Source organism: Rhineura floridana, chromosome 3 (genome assembly GCF_030035675.1).
Source record: "Rhineura floridana isolate rRhiFlo1 chromosome 3, rRhiFlo1.hap2, whole genome shotgun sequence".
Lineage (NCBI taxonomy): Eukaryota > Metazoa > Chordata > Lepidosauria > Squamata > Rhineuridae > Rhineura > Rhineura floridana.
Window position 1 is genome coordinate 219,917,761 of NC_084482.1, and position 25,130 is coordinate 219,942,890.

At 45.1% G+C, this 25,130-nt stretch overlaps 1 protein-coding gene across 1 annotated transcript in view; it reads right to left on the bottom strand.

Moving 5' to 3' along the window:
• Positions 1-8,712: 8,712 nt before the first annotated feature.
• The window catches only part of LOC133381676 (zinc finger protein 883-like), a 44,294-nt gene continuing 27,876 nt past the window's right edge, over positions 8,713-25,130 (bottom strand). The window contains exon 7 of the mRNA XM_061621047.1: positions 8,713-12,588. Coding sequence (XP_061477031.1) covers positions 11,432-12,588 — 1,157 coding nt within the window. The 3' untranslated portion in view covers positions 8,713-11,431. The remainder of the gene's footprint in view (positions 12,589-25,130) is intronic.

A 25,130-nucleotide genomic window follows, 5' to 3' on the forward strand; every position in this document is an offset into this window, starting at 1 on the left:
AACACCAACACCTTGAATTGGGCCCGGTAAACAACTGGTAGCTAGTGAAGATCTAATAACACTGGGGTGATATGATCCCAGCGACGGCTCTGCTTAATCAAGCGTGCCGCCGCATTCTGTACCAGCTGCAATTTCCAGAACATTTTCAAGGGTAACCCCACATAGAGTGAATTGCAGTAGTCTAAGCGAGAGTAGACCAGGGCATGTATCACTCGTGGGAGCAAATGAACAGGAAGGTAGAGTCGCAGTCTCTGTATCAAATGTAATTGATACCAAGCTGCCCGGCTCACTGCTGTAATCTGAGCCTCCATGGACAGCTGGGAGTCAAGAATGACCCCAAGACTGTGGACCTGGTTCTTCAGGGGTAAACTCACCCCATTAAGCACCAGGTCAGTAGTTCCTAACCTTCTTTTGTCTCCCACGAGCAACACCTCAGTCTTATCGGGGTTCAGCTTCAGCCTATTCTCTCCCATCCATCCACTTACGGATTCCAGGCACTTGGACATGGTGGTCACAATCAACTCCGGTGAGGACTTAAATGAGAGATAGAGCTGAGTGTCATCTGCATACTGATGACACTGCAACCCAAAACTCCTGATGATGGCTCCCAGCGGTTTCACATAGACATTGAATAGCATGGGAGAGAGGATAAAACCCTGTGGCACTCCACAATGAAGGGGGCAAGGGTCTGAAACCTCATCTCCCAATGCCACCCGTTGCTGCCTATCCAAGAGATAGGAACGGAACCAATGCAAAACAGTGCCTCCTATTCCTAATCCCTCTAGGCGATTTAAAAGGATACCATGGTCAACAGTATCGAAAGCCGCTGAGTGATCCAGGAGGACAAGGAAGGTGCATGCACCCCTATCCAATGCCCTCCTCATATCATCTACCAGAGCGACCAAGGCTGTTTCCGTTCCATGACCAGTCCTGAAACCCGATTGGAATGGATCTAGGTAATCCGTTTCCTCCAAGTGTGTCTGTAACTGCGCAGCCACCACCCTCTCAATCACCTTGCCCAAGAATGGTAAGTTAGAGACTGGGTGAAAGTTGTTTAACTCTTGAGGATCCAAGGACGGTTTTTTTAGGATGGGCTTTATTACCGCTTCCTTGAGGGTTGACGGCATTGCACCCTCTTGCAAGGATGCATTCACCACCGCCTTGATCCCTTCGCCCAGTCTCTCTTTGCAGCTCATAATGAGCCACGAAGGGCAAGGATCAACCAGACAGGTGGTTGGCTTCACGGTACCGAGCACCTTGTCCACTTCCTCAGAGAGAAGAGGCTGGAACTGATCCCAACAGACCGGAATGCAACTGGCCGACTCTGGCCCACTTCCTGTCTCCACGGCGAGCAGAAGCATGCTCTTCAGACGCTCCATTTTATTGGCAAAGTGTTTAGCAAAAGTATCACAGGAGGTTTTAAAATGTTCCATGGGTTCCTGAGCAACTGGACCAGGCTTCAGACCACTTGGAACAATCTCCTGAGACAGCACTCTGCCAACGCAATAGAGGCAGCAAAGAAATCTCTCTTTGCTGCCTTTGTTGCCACCTGGTAGGCAGCTATTGCTGCTCTAACCCGTGACCGATCGTCTTCAGTGCGAGATTTTTGCCACCAGCGCTCAAGTCATCTCACCTCCTGTCTCAGACCCCGCAACCGTGGCGTATATCAGGGTGCTGTCTGAATTCTATTCAGGGGGAGAGGACGTTTCGGAGCCACCTGGTCCACTGCCCTAGTGATCTCCTTATTCCACTCCATCACCAGGGATTCGACCGGGTGTCCATCAGTCAGCTCCATATCACCCAGCGCATTCAGGAATCCTTTGGGCTCCATCAGGCATCTGGGGCGGACCATCCTAATAGGTCCTTGTCACCTGCGGAGGGCGTGCGGCATCAAGAACTCTATATTCACTAGATAGTGATCTGACCATGACACGGGGTTAGAAGAAATTGCCCCCATTTTCAGAACACTTCCCTCCCCTCCCGAGACAAACACAAGGTCGAGAGCATGACCGGCTACATGGGTAGGCCCTATATTACTAAGGTGCAGATCCCAAGAAGTCATGGTTTCCATGAAATCCCGAGGGGCTCCTGTGAGGACAGCCTCGGTGTGTATGTTGAAATCCCCCATCACCACAAGATTGGGGGAGAGCAACCACACGCCCGAGACCACCTCGAGCACCTCAGTCAGGGAATCTGCCGTGCAGCGGGGTGGGCGGTACACAAGCAGAATCCCTAAACTGCCCTTTGGGCCCAACCTCCAGTACATGCAATCGACAAACTTGGTCTCGTGGAGAGGGGGTCTGGCAAAACACAAGGATTCCCGATAGATGACTGCCACACCCCCTCCCCGCCTACCAATCCTTGGCTGCTGTGCATATCGGAAACCGGCCGGACACATGGCCTCAAGTATAGGAGCTGAGGCCTCATCCAGCCAGGTCTCCGTAATACACACCAGGTCTGCGTTCTCATCCAGGATCATATCATGGATGAGTGTTTTCTGTACCACAGACCTGGCATTACACAGCAGCAGTCGAAGATTGGATGGAGTTCTGCCTCCCCCAGTTATCTTCTGGTGGTAAATAGGCCCGGAACAAGGGACGGATATTAAGCATCTATCCCTAGTTCCCCGACGCCGGCTTGGCCTACTACCCGTGCGTCTCCAGAATCTGCCATCTAGCCTTTGAATATTGTGGCTCCCCACTCTCCCCACATTGTCCCCCTCCAGTCTGCACATAGCTCCCTCCTATTCGCCAACAGGCAGGCCTTCCGTCCCTAACTAACAATAATAATAAAAAGTAGTCCACATCTCTCCTGTCCACAACGTGGGCTTAGTTCGCTTGCAGCTGATGATGAACCTTCTGCCTCCTCCCGCTCCTAGGCCTCCACTGCGGCGATCGTCTCCGTCGTGGCAAAGCGTCGTGGCCAAAGCGTCCCATCGTCTTCTTCTTTCCTCCCCTCTTGGCCGATAAAGAACGTCTGCCCGAACCTATAGGTCGATGGAGGGCGTGTCACCGATGTCGCGGCTAGCGGAGGTACTACACTGCGCTGCGCCGCCGATCTTGTAGGCCAATGGAGGGCGTATCGCCGATGTTGCAGCCAGCAAAGGATGCCACTTCGCGCCCCAGCACCGCACCCCAGAGATCTCTTCCTGGGATGCCCAGAAAAAAATGAAGTGAGCAGCACCGCCACCGCTCGGGCTGATGGGGGGCGTATCGCCGATATCGCGGCCAGCAGAAGATGCCGCGCTGCGCCCCAATCCGCTCCCCAGAGATCTCCTCCTGAGTAGCCCGAGAACAAAGCAGACAACGCCGTCACTCGGGCCGCCACTCAGGCCGCAGTCCTACTCCAGTCTGAACAGGAAGCAACCCGAGGCCGGCTAAAACAACGCCGCACCAAAAGGCCACCGGGCAGCATGGAGCAAGCCGCAATGGCGGGACAGAGGCGGCAAAGAAGCCGCTGGGGGAACACGGGCTGAAGGAGGCCACCACTCGACCCCCCGCTCTTCCCACCGACGCCGGTCCCCACAGCACCGACCTCACAACCAAAGGGGTGAGTAGTCCACGCTCATCCCCCGGCTCCAAATTGCAGCGGCGTTCTTCTTGCCTCACAACAGTTTACAAAGGGATAGGAGAGGGTGGGCAGCCAAATACATCCAATTAGAGGTGCCCACATACCTACAATTCCACACAGGTCACAAGGAATAATAAGGATGGAAAAAGTATCAAAAGTATTAAAATAAAATGTTAAAATAAGATAAACGGCGGAGCTCTAAACGGAGCTCTAAGCACAGCTTCCTTCTATGCCACCATCTTTTTGAACAAACGCTTCTAACAATAGAGCCATCTCAATAAAGATCACAACATTCTTTGTCTTTTAGGGTTTAAGAGATCAATCACCCAAAACCAGGAATTTACAGTCACATTCCCTAGGAGACAGGAGTCTTATCAGGAAACATGTCTAGTAATGCCAGAACCCCTATCAGCAATTCCAATTTTTTCCATTATTCCCATTTGTCACGTCCGCATTCCCCCTCCCAATTTACATTCAGCCCAACGGTGGGCACAAAGTGTATTTATACCTAACATATTTGAGGGGTCGGTAGCAGCTCTCTTGGGGACTCAACTGCAGCTTTACACATTGCACTCTAGGAACAACACTGGGGCTGCAGAATCATGAGCACTAAGGAAGAGTGAGATATTTTGGGTCTCATAAAGGTTACAGTAAGGGCAGAGCTTTGGCTTACAGACCAGATACGGAAGTCCCCTTCTGACTTCTGTATGACTTCACACAACTGTGAATGTACCCCCAGAGGGTGAGGGTCTTTGTCTTATTCTATCAATAGCATTAGGGAATGAATGACAGGGTTAAAGTTAGACACTGCTCTCATTTACTGTATTTGTAAAGGCAATAATCTTCCTGTTTCCTCTTTTAACAAACCAACCTTTAGTTTACTTTCTGTGTGCTTTATGATGATTATGGGTAAGGTTGTACACGCATGACATGCGGGTTTAATTCCAGCAAAAGGTTCTGCTACACTCTCAGGGGTGGCGTTTGAGTTTTCAGCATGAATACACCTATTTGGGCTTATGTCCACATGGAACAGCTTGGTGGAGAATGGGGGGCAGTGAGGGTGCTCTGTGACCTGTAAGTAAGTGTTGACACATGGCTTTGTAATGTGTGAAAGAGTCCAGACACCTGGAGTACCATGCCGTCAGCTCTGGGGGTGTGTAATGTTCTTCCATAAATGTTCCTGCATGTTCTCCCTCTCTCCTGGAATGTTTAAAATGGGTGGTAGGTTATGGTGAATGCAAAAGATTAGAAATTAAAAAGGGGTGTTTTTTTTTTAACAAACGCTGTTCCCTGCCCCCTGGAAGTGATCAATTGGTGAATGATTGAGGGCAAACATTCACCTTGGAGCTATGTTGGCAAGGCTGAGTTAGGATCCTAGGATGCTGATTTGTCCAGGATTAACCCTATCCTCTTTGGAAATTGGAGTTGTGGTTTCCAAAGGCAGTGTTTTTTCTTCCCTCCTTCTCTGCAATTTTGGGGTTTTTACAACTGGGATCAGAGTACCTTTATGAATAGGCCCTGACTAGGGATGTTTCACTTCTCTCAGTTTCTCATTTTGCCAATGTTAAATTCAGTTCTCTACATTGCTACAGCAATCTGCGAATTTTTTTTTAAAAAATCCTCATGAAAATTCTCCACCATTTTTGTGCAAATTTCTCCAAATAAACCCCCTTTTTAAGCAGCTTTGACAAAGGTACACATTTTTGCAAGCCATTTCTCATCATTTCATGCCTTTTTGCATAGTATTTTCAGCAGTATTCAGTTTTATGCACTTTCCCCTAATATATGCATTTTTGTAAATGTTGTTTCGTTGGCGAACTACATCCCAAACTTCTAATAAATGAGAATTTTGAAGGATGGCTGTGCATCAGTTCTCATATAGTTTCGGAAAGTTCAAATTTCATAAATTCTGCTTGAAATGCCAACTGAATTGAAATTCTCACCCATCCCTAGCCCTGACTAGGGCCAATCTGTGAACACTAGAATTTGCATAGGAAAAATTAAAAACTCTGAGGGCAAGGATCCATCCTGAAAAGTTCCCTAGTTTTCTGTACCTGTCTCTTTAAGTTGGTTAAAATCCTTTCACTTCCTTGCTTTTTGGTGAAGCTGTCAGCTAATGGCAGTGCTAACAGGTGATCAAGTTGGGGAAATTAGGAAGGAACTTTGCATTACCTAAAATGAAGTCTGTACCCATTGTGCTGTATGGCAGTAAAATCATTCCATTAAAAAAATGGAAGATATGGCAGAGGCCTTAAGTTCACCAGTGAGTGGGATTAAATGATTCATGAAAGAAGAGGGAGAAATTTCAGCTCTTAAGAGGTGGATTTCTAACCAATGAAACTGTGTTTGGGGCCATGACTATTTTCCAACTGAGGACCCTTTGTAGTTTTTAGATGCTTCTGAGCTTTGTTGTCAGGAGAGGAAACCTTCTCAGGCCTAGCCAGTGAAAAGGGGGCAGTCACTATCGATTTGTGATGTAGGATGTGTAAAGGTTGGAGGAAGGATTGTGAGGGAAAAGCCATGACTCCTATCCCACAGGGCCTGTAAGCAGGGGTTGTAGGGAATGGCTGGAGAGACCTGCTAAAGGAGAATGAAGATATTGCCTGGGTTAAAAATAATGCTTAGGGATGAGGGGAATCAGAAGGGGAATTTGCAAAGGTCCATGAAATAAAAGGGAAAGAGATCTGTTGAAGAAAGAGCAGGAGTTGGTGCTTCTGAGGTAAGGATGCTTGCTCAAAGTTTTTGCACATCCTGAAAGAGCTGAAGTTTGTGTACCAAACAGGTGTCCCTTCAGAGGCTGGACATCAGGGGCTCAGGTCTGTCAGGGCACTGGGGAATGGACAAGACAGGCTCTCAGGAGCACAAGGGATATTTTATGCACCAAACATTTCAAGCATATTGTAGGACATTACCTCACCCTGCCCTTTATTCTGAGATTTAGGCGACTGGTCTCATGGGCAATCTTTGGGTAAATCCCTGGAGCTTTGGCAAGAAGAATAATTATAATGAGGAGAAGCATCACCTGGGCAACATTTGGGAGTCTCTGTGTGACACAGGTGCAGAGCTGGAGGAAAGCATCTTTGTGAGAACCCACAGAAGTGGTTCCTGGTCTTGATGTGGGTCAGCATGGGGGAAAAGATCAGCTTGGCCTGGGCTTTACTGACAAAGCACCTTCATAAAAGTCAGGACCAAGAAATACTTTTAGGATGTGCAGTGCCTTGAAAAGGTATTTGCCCCCTGTCTGATTTTCTGCATTGTTGCTTATTTTTGGTACTGAATGTTGTCAGAACTTGACCCAAAGCCTAATGTGAGAGAAAGGGGAACCTGAGTGAATAAATAACACAAAAATTTGATACTTATTTTATTTATTCATTAAAGAAAGTTAAGCAAAACCAAGTGCCCCTGTGTGAAAAAGTAATTGCCCCCCTATTCTCAACCCAATGAAAGAGATTATTAGGGCCAGGTGTTTGAAGACCTTGGTAAACAATCAGGCCTGCTTTGGGCCAGCGCCGCCCAATGTAAATCTGACTAATTTTGGCCCTTGCCATCAGATTGAAGTTGCCAGCACACAGATTCCAAAGACACATCATACCATGATCGAAAGAAATTCCTGAACACATCCAGAAAACAGTTGCTGATGCATTTGTTGTTGTTATGTGCCTTCAAGTCAATTTCGACTTATGGTGACCCTATGAATCAGCAACCTCCAATAGCATCTGTCATGAACCACCCTGTTCGGATCTTGTAACTTCAGGTCCGTGGCTTCCTTTATGGAATTAATCCATCTCTTGTTTGGCCTTCCTCTTTTTCTATTCCCTTCTGTTTTTCCCAGCGTTATTGTCTTCTCATTATGTGTCCAAAGTATGATAATGTCAGTTTCATCATTTTAGCTTCTAGTGATAGTTCTGGTTTAATTTGTTCTAACACCCAATCATTTGTCTTTTCATGGTTGGCAAAGCTCTACAATGCCATTTTTAAAGCTCTGGGGCCCCACCGAACCACAGTCAGAGCCATATTGACAAAATGGAGAAGGTTTGGGACAGTAGTGAAACTTCCCAGGAGTGGCTGTCCTGCCAAAATCCCTCCAAGAGCAAGGTGTAAAATCATCCAGGAAGTCACGAAGGACCCCAGAACAACATCCAGGGATCTGCAGGCCTCTCTCGCCTCAACCGAGGTCAGTGTTCATGACTCCACCATTAGAAAGACACTGTGCAAAGATGGGATTCATGGCAGAGTAGGAAGGCAGAAACTATTGCTCACTAAGAAGAACATGAATGCACATCTAGAGTTTGCCCAAAAGCACCTGGATGATCCTCACGAGTTCTGGGACAATTTTCTATGGGCAGATGAGTCAAAGATGGGACTTTTTGGGCAACATGGGCCCCATTATGTCTGGCAAAAACCAAACACTGCATTCCACATGAAGTACCTCATACCAACAGTCAAGCATGGTGGTGGCAGAGTCATGGTTTGGGGATGCTTTGCTGCATCAGGACTTGCCATCATTTTAGAAACCATGAATTCTGCTTTGTCTCAGAGAATTCTACAGGCGAATGTCAGGCCATCAGTCCATCAGCTGAAGCGCAGCTGGGTCATACAGCAAGACAATGATCCGAAACACACAAGCAAGTCTACATAGAAATGTTTGAGGAACAGGAAATTTAAGGTTTTGGAATGGCCTAGTCAAAGTCCAGACCTAAACCCCATTGAGATGTTGTGGCAGGACCTGAAAGGAGAAGTTCATGCTTGAAAACCCACAAATGTCACTGAGTTAAAGTAGTTCTCAGAGCTTGGAAAAGTTACTTTTTTAAACTACAGCTCCCATCAGCCCCAGCCAGCATGGCCACTGGATTGGGCTGATGGGAGTTATAGTTCAAAAAAAGTAAACTTTCCAAGCTCTGGTAGTTCTGCATGGAGGAGTGGGCCAAAATTCCACCACAGCACTGTGAGAGACTGATCAGGAACTACAGGAAGTGTTTGGTTGCAGTCATTGCTGCTGAAGGTGGCCTAACCAGGATTTGAGTCCAAGGGAGCAATTACTTTTTCACATGGGGGCATTGGGTGTTGCTTAATTTTCTTTAATAAATAAATGAAATAAGTATAAACACTTTGTGTTGTTTGTTCACTAAGGTTCCCTTTTCTTTAATAGAGGTTTTGGTTCAAGATCTGACAACATTCATTGCCAAAAATATGCAACAGTGCAGAAAATCAGACGGGGCAAATACTTTTTCACGGCACTGTACACAAATATTCATGCACCATATGGAGTAGTTACTTCTGAACATAATGACCTGTTCACATTACTGTGGAGGTTGGAAACCTTTTTCTGAATCCCCTTCTGGGTAACCTCCAAGGAGCCACAAGCCAGTAGTGGGCAGGCAGAAGTGAGCAGAACAAAGACTATAAATGTTGGCTTTGTATGGTAGGCTCCTTCCTACACACAGTCACACACTCCTGTCTATCCTCCATTGTGGCAAATATTCCCACTTTTAGTTTAGCTGGACTAAGAGATGATAGAGGATTCAGATGTAATATTGATTCCCGCCAACCAATTGCGGTACAACTAAGCTTAATTCACTGGGAATGAAGCATTCCTAGTCTATTCATGAGTCTCACCACTGTGACACACCCAGAATCCATTGTTTCGGTAGCTCATTCCTAACAACTCCAGCCATAAAAGCATAAACTTCTAGCTTATCTCCAAGTCAAAAACATCTCAGAGTGATTACCATCAGTTAGAATCTATTAAATCACACTGATAAAATTGCAATAAATTACTTATATCGAAAACTGTTAAGTGACTCCACTTAGGTGGACAATTGTATGTATAAACATTGAAAATCTTTCATGAACTGACAATTCCTTAGTATGTTTAGATGCATACCAGATATCTTCCCATGTCTAAGAGATTTAATATGCCCCCCACTTTTTCTCATGTCAAACTTTGGAGCCGCATCTGCAATTTCACACAAACATGTTTATCTCCAGATCTGCCCCTGCCCCTAGAAAGTCACTCAGAGAGTCCAGGATGCTGGAGAGATGAACTACGTTGTTATCTTTTCGGCGCCAGGCTAAAACCTTCCTATTCTCCCAGGCATTTTAAATGCATTTTAAATACATTTTAAATATATTTAATATATTTTTAAGTATTTTGATGTGTTAATTGCTTTAGTTGTTTTTGATATTGTTTAATGCACTTGTATTTTATATTGTACTTTTATATGTTGTACACCGCCCAGGGAGCCATTGGTTATGGGCAGTCTATAAATGAAACTAAATAAATAAATAAATAAATAAACTTTCTTCGCTGTATAATGATCACAGTCATGGTGATTTATCTCCATTCTTTCCAAACTCAAGAGATATTTCTGGAGAGTTTGTAAACATCAGAATCAAGCATAAAATGAGGTTATTTATTCCACTGTGCCTGGGGGGAAAATGTTGGCACACAGAATATCTCCTGTTTTGCATCAGAAAAAGAGTGACTCCAGATTCAGAGCAGGTGAAAGGGGGCCAGGAGATATTCCTGCATGAGTTGAATGGCTCTGAAGCTACCCATACTTGTAAAGCTGCTGCAGGTTGGGTCTTGCAAGTGTTTGGCTTCTTCTGTTAGCTGGCTCTGGAGGAGAGAGGAGGACTCTCAAGACAGGTGCAGGAGGAAGAGCCAGAATGGTCTCCCTGGTACTTCCGTTGCTACTTCTGCTGCTCATGCCACATGGAGTCTGTGGGAACCTGAAGGCAAAATGCCCCTTGAATCTGATCAGAGAAGACAACGCACAAAATTACTACCGACCTGGAGATTTTCTCATCAGTGGGATCATATCTCCAAAGTATTTTCTTCAGCAACTTCTGTACAACTTTTCCCAGACCCCACTAACCATGTTTCTGGAGTAAGTACTTATTTGCAGATGGACGTTACATTCCCCCTGCACTCCGGTGGTTCCACTTTACCAGGGAAGGAGCCCTTGTGTCAGGGCTTGGCACCCTGTAGTCCTGCAGATGTTGCCAGATGATAGTCCCCATCGTCTCTGGCCACTGACCACACTCCTGTCCTATTTTCTGTTTTCCTTATTCATCCCCGGTAAAACACTATCCCTCCTATTCTACTGAGTTGCCTTTTGCAGAATGTGACACCAGAATACAAATAAATTTGATCAGGGATCAAAGCCATGCACTGAATTAACTCAAGTCACACGGCTTCCTACAGGCAAGTAGATGCCAGGCTTCCCATTGGATTAGAGGGGGGAATGGGCTTCCTTCATTACCCAGAGGCTCAGGGGAAAATCCCTCTTAGCCAAATTAAACCTTCCTTCCTCCCTCCTAATCCTCTTTCCTTTTGTGTTCTGTCTTTAAATTGTAAGTCTGAGGACAGGGACTGTCTTAAAGATGACATTTATATGCTGCTCTGAGATACTTTTTTTCCCTGAAGAGCAGGATAAAATACTTGAAATAAAACAAATAAGTAAAATAATAGAGGCCAGGGCATTACCTTATTAGAAAAAATTGATGAAAACCTATTTAACCTTCTCAGTCCCTCCCAAGTTATATGCAGAGCAAACTTCTTGGGGCAGTGGGGCAGGGAATTCCAAAGCTTGGGGGCCACAGCTGAAAAGGCTCTCTCCTGTGTGCTAGTAGCACCTCTGGGTGCCTCCTCCGAGGGAAGCTGGGAGTCTGGCAACAAGGGAGAGGGCCTTCTCAGTGGTGAGTGGCTGGACAACCAGCCAGATGGGCCACTAATAAATCTAATAAATAAATAAAAACAAACTTTTCAAAGCACTGATAAATCTCTTCCCTTGTACAGATACTTTGATGTGCCTGAAGGTAGCCATTCTGACGAAAGGTCTTTCAACACTCCAAGCATTTATGAGGTTTGTCTCCTGTGAGTTTTGTGATGCAAAGTAAGGTGGCCACTCTGACTGAAGCTCTTTCCACACTCGAAGCATTGATAAGGTTTGTCCCCTGTGTGAATTCTTTTATGCACTCTAAGGGTGCTACTGTCACTGAAGCTCTTTCCACACTCCAAGCATTGATAAGGTTTGTCCACTGTGTGACTTCTTTGATGCATCATAAGGGAGCTACTCCGTCTAAAGCTCTTTCCACACTCCAAGCATTTATAAGGTTTCTCCCCTGTGTGAATTCTTTGATGCGAAGTAAGGGCGCTACTCCAGATGAAGCTCTTTCCACACTCCAAGCATGTATAAGGTTTCTCCCCTGTGTGAATTCTTTGATGCGAAGTAAGGGCGCTACTCCAGATGAAGCTCTTTCCACACTCAAAGCATTGGTAAGGTTTGTCTCCTGTGTGATATCTTTGATGTGAAGTAAGGGTGCCACTCCGACTGAAGCTCTTTCCACACACCAAGCATTTATAAGGTTTGTCCCCTGTGTGAGTTCTTTGATGCAAAGTAAGGTTGCCACTGACACTGAAGCTCTTTCCACACTCCAAACATTTATAAGGTTTGTCCTCTGTGTGAGTTCTGTGATGCGAAGTAAGGTGGCCACTGTGACAGAAGCTCTTTCCACACTCCAAGCATAGGTAAGGTTTGTCCCCTGTGTGAGATCTTTGATGCACCGTAAGGGTGCTGCTCTGACTGAAGCTCTTTCCACACTCCAAGCATTGGTAAGGTTTGTCCCCTGTGTGAGATCTTTGATGCACCGTAAGGGTGCTACTGTGACTGAAGCTTTTTCCACACTCCAAGCATTTATAAGGTTTGTCCCCTGTGTGAGTTCTTTCATGCGAAGTAAGCTGGCCACTCTGACAGAAGCTTTTTCCACACACAAAGCATTTATAAGGTTTGTCTCCTGTGTGAATTCTTTGATGTGAAGTAAGGGTGTTACTCCGACTGAAGCTCTTTCCACACTCCAAGCATTTATAAGGTTTGTCCCCTGTGCGAGTCTGTCTCTCTTCTTGTCCCTTTGCTCCATCTTCACTCCTCAGTTTCTGCTCCTGAACCTGCTCCTCAGCTTTTTCCAGTGATACTTCAGATGGTTCATCCTCAGCCTTGACCCCCCAGATGTATCCTGAGGGAATGAAAAGAAAAGGTGATAAAATGCTGTGGAGAAATCCTGTGAATATATTATGATTTGTACTTTGAAATATATTTCTGGGAGCTCTGTTGGTATCAGAGTTTAACTATCAAAGCTCGAGGTCTTGTACGGAGTTATTTTAGCGGTAGGTAACAGGTTGTGAAAAGAGACACAGATAGAGACAATTTTAACAAAACTCTGCTCTCTTGTTCCTCCATTTAAGGTGGACAGCCCAGTACTTATGTACAGCTGGAATTTACAAACCTAGGATGGATCCTGTCTGACAGGAACATGGCCCTTTCCACTGCCAGAGGGCAGCTGGCATCCCGTCCTTCCCTCCCAAAAGGTTAGCCCCTGTTACCTGCAACACAAGACAGTGCTGGAAGATGAGACCCCAGGTCAGAAGGAACTCACCGAGCTACTGGGGAAGAACAAAGGACAAGTACGAGTAGCGCTGTGACTAATGACGCAGCTGGGTCAAAGCCAAAAGGAAGCCCAGAGGCTGATGCGGACAGATGCGAAAGGAGAGTCCAGAGTTGTATGACGCACACAATAGGAATACAGAATGTGAGAAGCATGAACCAGGGAAAGTTAGAAATTTTCAAGCAAGAAATAGAATGCATCAACATTGCAATAGTTGGTGTGAGTGAATTAAAATAGATGCCCAGAGGACAGCTTGCATCCCCTTCCTCCCTCCAAATATGTTAGTCCCCTGTTACCTGCAACACGAGACAGATGCTGTCTAGCCCCCTTATCTTCAAAGGCATGGATCACTCCCCCCTTGTTGACACATAAACTCCATAAAAATGAAAGATGCATGTTCAGTCAAGCTCTTGTTTATTTTCTTTTGTCCGTATTGAACCTCTCGCCTTTGTTATGCGAATGTATCTCATGTAGCCCAGCTGAGGGTGATTGGCTTTAAGGAAACCATTGCTGCTCTCTTTTGTATATACTTCTATTTTCTTTTAAATAAACTAATATTTTATAGATGGTGTGTATTGACTTGAAACTAATGATTCTAAATCTAGTTTTTGACCTCTGGATGCTACTTACTGTTGATTAACAAGGGTTAATCCTTTTAGAACTCACAGATCCCCTTCCTCAGAGAAAGGAATCAGGAAGAGAAGGGGGGGTGGCAGTACTACTGTAACATTACTCCTGGAGGAGAGTGAGTTTTGCCTGGGAAGCAGAGACCCAAAGGAGTTGGGACTGTTCTTGGAAGCAAAGAACCCCCCTTGGGGTACTGAGGGCAAGTGACCGTAGGGGGACAACTCTTTGAGAAGGAACTGAACAGGGTGGTTCATGACAGATGCTTCTGGAGGTCACTGATTCATAGGGTTGACATAACTTGTGATCGACTTGAAGGCACATAACAACTATCAACATAACCATCATCTCAATCTATGTTCCAATGGCAAAGACAGAAGAAGAGGAAATTGAGATTTTTATGCAGAAGTACAGGAAGAAATTAAAGGGAAATTTAGACCAAGAGTAGGGATGTAGAATAATCAACAGGGAACACACTGAGTGACTGAAATAAAATAAAAGGAAGATGGAAGCAGTACACTGAAGAACTCTATAAATGAGATGCCAGGATGACAGATTCATTCACGGAGGAACCATATGATGAAGAACCAGAAAATTTAGAATGTGAGGTGAAAGCTGCTCTTAAAATACATGGAAGAAACAAATCACCAGGAACAGATGGCATACCAACAGAGTTGCTACAAGCTACTGAGACTGAATCTGTGCAAATTTTGACAAAAATCTGTCAAGAAATATGGAAAAGAAAACAATGGCCCACAGACTGGAAGCGTTCAATATACATCCCAACTCCAAAGAAAGGGGATCCCAGGGAATGCAGTAATTTTGAAACTATTGCCTTAATATGCCATGCAAGTAAAGTAAAGGCTCTTACCATATATGGAGCGAGAAGTGCCAGATGTCGAAGCTGGATTTAGAAAGGGAAGAGGTACCACAGGTCGTATCGCAAAGATTAGTTGGATAATGGAACGGACCATTGAACATCAGAAGAAGATCACCCTGTGCTTTATAGATTACAGCAAAGCCTTTGACTGTAGATCATGAAAAACTATGGAATGCTTTAAAAGAAATGGGGGTGCCACAGCATCTGATTGTCCTGATGCGCAACCTATACTCTGGACAAGAGGCTACTGTAAGGACAGAATATGGAGAAACCGATTGGTTCCCCATCGGAAAGGGTGTGAGACGGGTGTATTTTATCACCCTATTTATTTAATCTATATGCAGAACCTATCATACGGAAAGCGGGACTGGACCAAGATGAAGGAGGTGTGAAAATTGGAAGGAGAAACATCAATAATTTAAGATATGCAGGTGATACCATACTACTAGCAGAAAACAGTAATGATTTGAAATGAATGCTGATGAAAGTTAAAGGGGAAAGCACAAAAGCAGGACTACAGCTGAACGTCATGAAGACTAAAGTACTGACAACAGAAGATTTATGCAACTTTAAACTTGGCAATGAGGACACTGAAGTTGTCAAGGTATTATTAATACCTTGCCACAGTTTTTAACCAAAATGGAGACAATTGTCAAGAAATCAGAAGAAGCCTTGGACTGGGGAGGGTAGCTATGAGAATAGATCCCAAATGCAAAGATGCATCACGGAACACCAAAGTCAAGATCTTTCAGACCATGGTATTCCCGATCTCTATGTATGGATGTGAAAGTTGGACAGAGAAAAGAAAAATCAACTCATTTGAAATGTGGTGTTGGAGTAGAGCTTTGCGGGTGCCATGGACCGCAAAAAAGACAAATAATTGGGTGTTAGAACAATTTAAACCAGAACTATCACTAGAAGCTAAAATGATGAAACTGAGGTTATAATACTTTTTGTGTGAGGGAGGGGAGCTCTCCCAGAACACCCTCCACCATCCCAGAAGCCAATTCCCCACTCAAGCAAACTGACTCTGGCAAAATATCCTTCTCTTCCAAGGCTGTGCCCGCTCATAACAGTCCTGCAGGGTAGTAGACTGCCACCAGCCTTTACACTGTTTAACTACCCTGAGCCAAGGGGAAACTCGGAGCCCAGAAAACTTGCCAAGGATTACAGACAGCAAGAGCCAAACAGGAACTCCTTGCTCTGAAGCCTTTAAACAAAATACCCAGTTCACACAGTAGTCGTGGTCAGTGGCCAAGGTACCGATTCAGAGCCAACCCTCTCCTGAATGAATGCACACAGGTAAATAGAAATAACTTTCTTAAAGAATAAAAGAGGTGCACAGTTACAGCAGCAAAAGAGTTGCTTAATATCAACACTCAAAAGGGGCAAGGTAAAACATAGTTGGCTCCAGAATTGTTCTCAAAGAGTGCTTATCAATGGTTCCTTTTCAAACTGGACAGAAGTAACAAGTGGGGTATCACAGGGCTCGGTCCTGGGTCCAGCACTCTTCAACCTTTTTATTAACGACTTGGATGAGGAGGTACAGCGCATGCTTATCCAATTTGCAGATGATACAAACTTGGGGGGTATAGCTAACACTGTGGAAGACAGAAACAAAATTCCAAGGGACCTTGATAGGCTGGAGCATTGGGCTGAAAACAACAGAATGAAATTCAACAGGGATAAATGCAAAGTTCTACACTTAGGAAAAAGAAACCAAATGCACAGTTATAAGATGGGGGATACTTGGCTCAGCAATACAACATGTGAGAAGGATCTTGGAATTGTTGTCGATCACAAGCTGAATATGAGCCAACAGTGTGATGTGGCTGCAAAAAAGGCAAATGCTATATTAGGCTGCATTAACAGACATATAGTTTTCAAATCGTGTGAAGTATTAGTTCCCCACTATTCAGTACTGGTTAGGTCTCATCTTTACTGCGTCCAGTTCTGGTCTCCGCACTTCAAGAAGGATGCAGACAAGCTGGAACAGGTTCAGAGGAGGGCAACAAGGATGATCAGGGGACTGGAAACAAAGCCCTATGAGGAGAGACTGAAAGAATTGAGCATGTTTAGCCCGGAGAAGAGAAGACTGAGGGGAGATATGATAGCACTCTTCAAGTACTTGAAAGGTTGTCACACAGAGGAAGGCCAGGATCTCTTCTCGATCGTCCCAGAGTGCAGGACACAGAATAATGGGCTCAAGTTGCAGGAAGCTAGATTTTGACTGGACATCAGGAAAAACTTCCTAACTATTAGAGCCATACGACAATGGAACCAATGAACTAGAGAGGTGGTGGGCTCTCCGACACTGGAGGCATTCAAGAGACAACTGGACAGCCATCTACTGGGAATGATTTTATGTGGATTTCTGCACTGCGCAGGGGGGTGGACTTGATGGCCTTATAGGCCCCTTCCAACTCTACTATTCTAATACTTACACACAGGTAGACAGTTGCACAGCCCCCCTCTCCTCAGAGAGAGGAACAGTCAGGATAGTTGATGCAAAATGGAAGCTCAGCAGGCAACATCAAGTAGGCATGATGGGATCCAGGAGATGAACGAAAGCTAACATTTGAGCCCCATACTTAGGGCAAACTGCCCAGCAACAGGCCGGATCCAATTAACCAATCAGGAAATTTCTTCATGGATTAAGAGCCCATCAATCACTGGCCAAGTGGAACATCCTCCCTAAAGCTTCCCAGACTTTATGACCTTGCCCGGCTTCTACTGATAAGGGGGTGTTAGGGTGGGCCTCTGATTACCCACAGCTGGGAAATAAAACTGCCAACTCATAGCTCTAATACAGAAACCAAATGTTAACCTGTTAAGATCCCACATTAAGAAATGAAACCCCACAATTCTTTTCTATGCAACCATCTTGAATTCAGGTTTCCATGACAATTTGGACACATAATGAGAAGACATCACTCACTAGAAAAGACAATAATGCTGGGAAAAACAGCAGGGAGTAGAAAAAGAGGAAGGCCAAACAAGAGATGGATTGATTCCATAAAGGAAGCCACAGACCTGAACTTACAAGATCTGAACAGAGTGGTTCATGACAGATCCTCTTGGAGGTCACTGATTCGTACGGTCAACATAAGTTGAGAGAAACCCAGCAGAACCTACACCTGTTGCTGCTGTGGCCTCCTGCACAACTGTATCTGCAGGCTTCCTCGGGTTTCAATTGCTACTCCCTGCAAGGCCCGGGTGCCAGCTTAAGCCAGTTGGGGCTCTCAAGGGAGAAGACAACTGCCAGAGGGTGGGGAAGAGAGCTCCCCCTCATAAGAGCCATGTCTAGCCAAGGCTCCCCCCCCCTCCGAGTCTGGCTTCTTTTAACCTGTGCCAGGGTAGGAGTATTCAGAGGCCTGCCACTGAGGTAATATTGGGCAGGGTATCAAAGGTGCTCTGGACTTTGAAGAAGCACAAATACAGGGCGAATGGGAGTAGTCAGGGGCCTGCCATTATTGGGCAGGGGACGTACGGTGGGAGGCAGACTGGCTGTGCCAGGGGAAGGGATATAAGACATGTTCATGCTTGCGTCCCTTCCGGTCCCCCTTCCAACCCTCAGGACACTGGTAGCTATGCTGGGAACTCCCTGGATCTTACTGTCCTGCTGATGAAGGCAAAGTCAGTGACTAAGGAAACCACTTTCATTCAGGACTTAATCCTGGATGAATGCACCGACCTTGCTTGCATTATCAAAACCTGCCTAAATGACCAAGGTGGAGTAGGTCTCTCCCAGCTCTGCCCACCAGGTTTTGTGGCACTCCAGCAGTCTAGATCCAGGGGATGGGGAGGTGGGGTCATAATTGCCTGCAGGGAATCCTGTCCCTAACATCTCCAGCTTTGAGTGTGTGTGCCTGGCGTTGGGTCAGGGAGACAAGATTGGGGATTCTGTTGGAGGACCGGCCACCCCACTGCCCAAAAGTCTCCCTCGTGGAGCTGGTGTCGGCATCGGTGTTGCAGTTCCCCAAGTTGATGGTCCTGGGTGACTTCAACATACATGCTGAGGTTAGACTCACAGGTGCAGCTCAGGGCTTCATGGCTGCCATGACAACCATGGGGCTGTCTCTAACATCGTTTTTTAAAATGTTTTTAATGCTGATTTGTTAATGTATTTTAAGATCTGTTTTTATGATGTTTTAAAGTGTTTTAGTGCTTTGTTTGCCGCCCTGGGCTCCTGCTGGGAGGAAAGGTGGCATTCAAATTAATTAATTAAATAAATAAATAAATACATCATCTGGACCAATGCCTGTGGCATAACACACAATTGGTCATGTGTTCTGTTCGGGACAGGAAGAAGGTGATCTCAGGCTGGAGGGGTTCTTAGTGACTCCATTGTCATGGACACATCACCACCTGACAAGGTTTAGACTTTGTCCCCTGGTAACCTTCGCAGGGGTGAAAGCTGATTAAGATGGTCTGCCCCCGGAGACTCATGGATCCAGAAGGTTTCTGGAATGTTCTGGGGGATATTCCCAGCATGGTTGGCGACACTGCTGAAGCCCTGGTCAATCTCCGGAATACAGAGGTGACCTCGGCAGTGGACACTATTGCTCCAAAGCTCCCTCTCCCACCAGGGAAGGCCCATAATACACTTTGGTTGAGGGTGCAGGACAAGATGGCGGCAGAGCCAGTGAAGTATTTGTTTTGCTCCTATATCAATTTTACATTTCTGCGGTTGTGAGCTGTCTAATATGAGGGCAATTCTCACAGGAGCTGGGTGACTCCTCTACCTTTGCTGGGCTCCGGAATTCTCTGAACCTTGAACCGTAGCATTACATTTTATGGGATTTATCTTGAAAAGAGGAGGGGAACCGAAGAGATAAGTTATGAACCGGTTCACGCTGGCGTCTGGAGGAGCAAAACCCTTGGAGCAGGAAACATCTATGTTTGTTTAAACTTCTTGGAGTTGGAAAGACTCTTGTTTCCCTAAAAGATCTTCTCACAGCTGAACAGACTAAAACCCAGCCCACATAGACAGGTATTGATTATTATTTACCACTATGCTGCCTGGTAGTCTGTCTAGCTAGCCTAAATACTCATATAGTAGCAGCAAACACGGAGAGGCTTTGAAGTATTGAATTAACATAGGAGGAAGAGCAAGAAATCCGAGATAAACCCGAGCTCTCCTCCCCTGCCACTTAAGGGTGTTGAAATGTGAAAGAGAATAAGGAGGGGGGAATAATCTACACTGACTGCCAAACAGCTACACCAGGAAGCCTGGCATTGTTGCACTTTTTGTACTTTACGTACCTTTCCTGCCTGTTGGCTATTAAACCGAGAAAGCAGAGGTTAAATTTCCACAAGTGAGCTACGTGACTTAGAAGCGAAAGTTGGCAGAGCTCGAGCCATCTTCAAGGACACGTTGCTAAGCAACCTAGGCTCGGGCAGCTGGCCTTATCTATATAGAGGGCCAGCAGACACTTGTGAGTGTGGGGGTCGAGGAGTTTGTACAGAGAGAGCTTGTGATATATTGTCAGTAAAGTGACTCTTTAAAACTTATTGCTTGTCCGGCTCATTGCTTCAACTGGCATCTAGCCTGTCAATATACTGTTCTGCATCCTGGGCATCTGCTTGCGCCAGATACAACATCCAACACTGCCTTCCCCCCCCCCCCATGAAGGCAGCCGTGACGCTCTTCCCCTTTGAATTTGTGGCAACAGAGAGCAGAGAAAAGAACGTCAAGCGTGACATCATAAACAGTATACTAGGAGGAGGAAGAGTGTGGTGAAGAGAGCCTGCTGCTGGAGGTTCTGCTGTGAATAGCTGCTTACAGATAGAGCGCGCAGCTTGGCCAGCTCAACTGCAGGTTATCTTTCGAATTAGGCAAAATAAAAGGATAAGGTTGCTTAAAAGCCTGTCCTTAAAGGTAACAGCTACACAGATACCCCTCCTACAAAGGTGGGATTTGGTCTGAACTTTTCCTCACCCCTTCTGACAAGTAGCTTGGAAAAGGGGGTTTAAGCGCTTTGGTATTAATGCATTTTATTGTATTTGTGTCATTTTATTAATTTCAGTTATTGAAAACAGAGTTGTTTGACCGTAGTTTTACTCACTGAAGACTAGATTGGTCTCCAGTTTTAATAGGGTTACTACACGTGCTCAGTATCGCATTGCCACATTTAATAGTTCACCATCTAACTTAGTTCAAAAATCAATTTTAGACTACTGTGAGCAAAAATAAGGTAAAGGAAATGAGTCAAGAGCAAAAGAGCAGTGGACGGACCAAGAAATCCAGGATTGCCATCTACGGAGAGCTTGGGCTTTCTAGATAGTGTCTGTGTAACAACTGGGGCAGGAGATAACATAGAAGAAACTCAGACATGCACTCCTTTAGTGAAGGCCCAACAAATTGGTCTATTGACCCAGACCTGAGAGAAGGCAATTCCTCATCACCTAGGCAAATCCAGTATTCTGCATATAAAGAAATATTAAACATTCTCAAGAAAAGCATAGGTAAGCCCGATTTAGGAGGAACAGGAAGAAGCTCCCTCTTTGTGGGGGCTTTTACGAGATCAATGTTTTTTATCTAAGCAGACTGCAGAAAGAATTTTTTACAAAATGGATAAGTTGCAGCAGGAAGTATCTGGTTTGAAAGCCACTATTGGAACATTAGTTGGTCTCGTAGACTTGGGAATCCTGACTATAGCTTCTCAGACAACTGAATGACATATTTGAAGATCGGGAAATGAACTCAGAAATTTTCCCTCATGCCCGCAGTAACAAGCAAGCACTTAGCACCGATAATGCTTCTTTCATTTTAAACCTTACACCTTCTGATCCAAGGCTGTTAATAGTAGATAAATACTCAGACAAGGCCTCTTCTCCAATACAAGACAAACACGAGAGCATTTCGCCTAGTGTCATCACACAAAGCCTGAAAATGTTTTCCGCAGAAGGTTTGGATACATCGACTGTCCACCTGCCTGGTACAGCGATAGTCCGGGGGGAACTGTGGAGTATGGAGGGTTATCAAATCTCCCCAAAAACAAAGAAAATAGAAGAAAAAAGAGCAATTTCAATCCCTATTTTTAAAAAAGGAGCTTATCCAGGGAGACACCTCCAGATGAACTCCAAGTGGTCATTCATAATTGGCCAGTGAGAAAACTAGGAGGAGGAATAAGTTCCAAGATTGAACTCTTAACTGAAATCCAATCCACATTGGGGGTAGCCTTGGACCTAAGAAAAGGAGTTTTCTGCAAATGCCTGTCCTCTCATGGACAAAGAGGCAGCATTGAACTAACGTTCCAGGATCCAGAGCTGCAATGTAAATTTTGGTCTATTATATAGGTTTTCCAATAGAGGGTTTCCAATATTCGAGTTGAAAACACTACAAAAAAAGTCCTATCAAGGGCATAGCAACTCTCTTTCTTCTCCCCCCTGCCCCAATTTTCTTCTGCAGTACATGAACAACTAACTGGCCCTTAGCCAGGTAGGCCAGTAAATTATCTTAAATGCTCAGAGTTTCCCTACTGGTGGCAAAATTGCAGAGTCCATGAAGTAGCTGGCGAAACAATCATCCACTTTTATTGTCCCAGAAATTGTTCTTGGGGTGGTTTTTTAATGTGTTGCTGTGACTGCTCACTATTGCATTGCATTTATATTCTCAATTCCTATACACTAGTTGTACCTGCATCTGTAATGTTCTTTATCTTATCTTGCTCTATACCATGTGTTGCCAGTGCGGAACCCAGAGGCACACATGTGCCCACAGAGGCCTTTCATGGTGCCCACATGATCTCGTTTCCTCCAGCCCCTCCCCTACTGGAACTCTCTCCCTTTCGATCTCAGACATGCTCCCTCCCTGTCCAGCTATCGCCGAGCCTTGAAGACCTGGCTGTTCAGGCAGGCCTACAAGATTGGGACAGATTAATTTATGTTCGGAATTAATGAATGGTATTTTAGCTTAAAATTTGATTATGTTGATCTATATGTATTGTTTTGATTCTTGTTGTTCGTCGCCTAGAGTGTCCCTAACCCGGACAGATAGACGGCTGAAAAATAAAATTTATTATTATTTATTATTATTACTAAAATTAGACTTGAAAGAAGCCTTTTAGGGTGGATGCATGCACAGTTGCTTGTGTGTGGTTGTGGTGCATGCACAGTTGCTCCGCATAAGCGCTGCCCATTACAGTTCCTTCAGTATGCAAAAGTGCCAACAGACCATAAGAACATAAGAAGAGCCTGCTGCATCAGGCCAGTGGCCCATCTAGTCCAGCATCCTGTTCTCACAGTGGCCAACCAGGTGCCTGGGGGAAGCCCGCAAGCAGGACCCGAGTGCAAGAACACTCTCCCCTCCTGAGGCTTCCGGCAACTGGTTTTCAGAAGCATGCTGCCTCTGACTAGGGTGGCAGAGCACAGCCATCATAGCTAGTAGCCATTTAGCCCTGTCCTCCATGAATTTGTCTAATCTTTTAAAGCCATCCAAGCTGGTGGCCATTACTGCATCTTGTGGGAGCAAATTCCATAGCTTAACTATGCGCTGAGTAAAGAAGTACTTCCTTTCATCTGTCCTGAATCTTCCAACATTCAGCTTCTTTGAATGTCCACCATGAGTTCTAGTATTATGAGAGAGGGAGAAGAACTTTTCTCTATCCACTTTCTCAATGCCATGCATAATTTTATACACTTCTATCATGTCTCCTCTGACCCGCCTTTTCTCTAAACTAAAAAGCCCCAAATGCTGCAACCTTTCCTCATAAGGGAGTTGCTCCATCCCCTTGATCATTCTGGTTGCCCTCTTCTGAACCTTTTCCAACTCTATAATATCCTTTTTGAGATGAGGCGACCACAACTGTACGCAGTATTCCAAATGCGGCCGCGCCATAGATTTATACAACGGCATTATGATCTCAGTTGTTTTATTTTCAATACCTTTCCTAATGATCGCTAGCATGGAATTTGCCTTTTTCACAGCTGCCGCACACTGGGTCGACATTTTCATCATGCTGTCCACTACAACCCTGAGGTCCCTCTCCTGGTCGGTCAACGCAGACCCCGTGAGCGTATATGTGAAATTAAGATTTTTTGCTCCAATATGCATAATTTTACACTTGTTTATATTGAATTGCATCTGCCATTTTTCCGCCCATTCACGCAGTTTGGAGAGGTCGTTTTGGAGCTCTTCGCAATCCCTTTTTGTTTTAACAACCCTGAACAATTTAGTGTCATCAGCAAACTTGGCCACTTCACTGCTCAGTCCTAATTCTAGGTCATTAATGAACAAGTTACCCTCCAGCCTTCAAAAGGGAGCTTCTTTAGGAGGACTTTCTGATCTTTGGGTTGGGCTGTGTGGGTTGGGGGATAGCTTCTACTTTGTTGTTTAGTTTTATTGCTTCTTTTTTGATGTTTATATACTTTTATGTCTGGTGTTTATATGCCTTTATTTTGTACGTCGCTCAGAGTGGCTGGGTTTCCAGCCAGATGAGCGACTAATAAATCGAATAAAATAAATAAATAAAATAAATAAATAAGTTGAAAAGTACAGGTCTCAAGACTGATCCTTGAGGGACTTCACTTTCTACAGCCCTCCATTGGGAGAACTGTCCGTTTATTCCTACTCTCTGCTTTCTGCTTCTTAACCAATTCCTTATCCACAAGAGGACCTTGTGATGTTCCTATATTAATGTATATATGGTAAGTGTTGTTGTTTAGAAGATACATGGTAAGTGGAGTGAAAGAGGAGGGGGAGTGAATGGGCAATAGAATGCTAGATGATTGGCTGAGTGTTTAAAATGGCTGAATGTAAAAAAAGGAAGAGTGAGAGTGGAATCTGGGGGAAGAAGAGAAAGAGTGGGTTGTTTGGTGGGTTTGAGAGAGTGGTTTACCAGGAGAGAGTGGAGAAGGAGGGGGGTGGAGTTCGGATTAGTATTGAGTAAAACCATATGCTTATGTGCCTTAAGAAGAAATCTTGTTAATCTTGTTAGCTTTGTTATCTTTAATAAATACTTAATTTGGTTTACCAAAGGCCTGATCCTTGGCTGGGGTTTCACAGACCAGAAGGGAGGGTAAAGTAATGACCAAGGCTGAAGGGGAACTGTAACAAATGGTGGCAGCGGTGAAGAGAATAACAATACCAGTATTCAGAGTCTCTGGGAATACTAGTATTAGGACGTGACTGGTGGTTGCCTAGCAGGGGGATCTGTTGAGATCTGTGCTAGAGCGGGGAGAGAAACAATAAAAAAGGACAGTCCGGACTGGTGGAGTCCCTGGTGGTGCCTAGTGACAGGCAGTAGCCACGTGCAGGTAGGAACCTGACAAGGAGAGCCAGGGAAGGGCGTCACAGACCTCTCCTCTTATTCCATGACTGCTAAGCTTCCTCAGAAGTCTTTGGTGAGGTACCTTGTCAAATGCTTTTTGAAATTCTAAGTACACTATGTCCACTGGATCACCTCTATCTATATGCTTGTTGACACTCTCAAAGAATTCTAATAGGTTACTGAGACAGGACTTTCCCTTGCAGAAGCCATGCTGGCTCTGCTTCAGCAAGGCTTGTTCTTCTATGTGCTTAGTTAATCTAGCTTTAATCATACTTTCTACCAGTTTTCCAGGGACAGAAGTTAAGCTAACTGGCCTGTAATTTCCAGGAAACCCC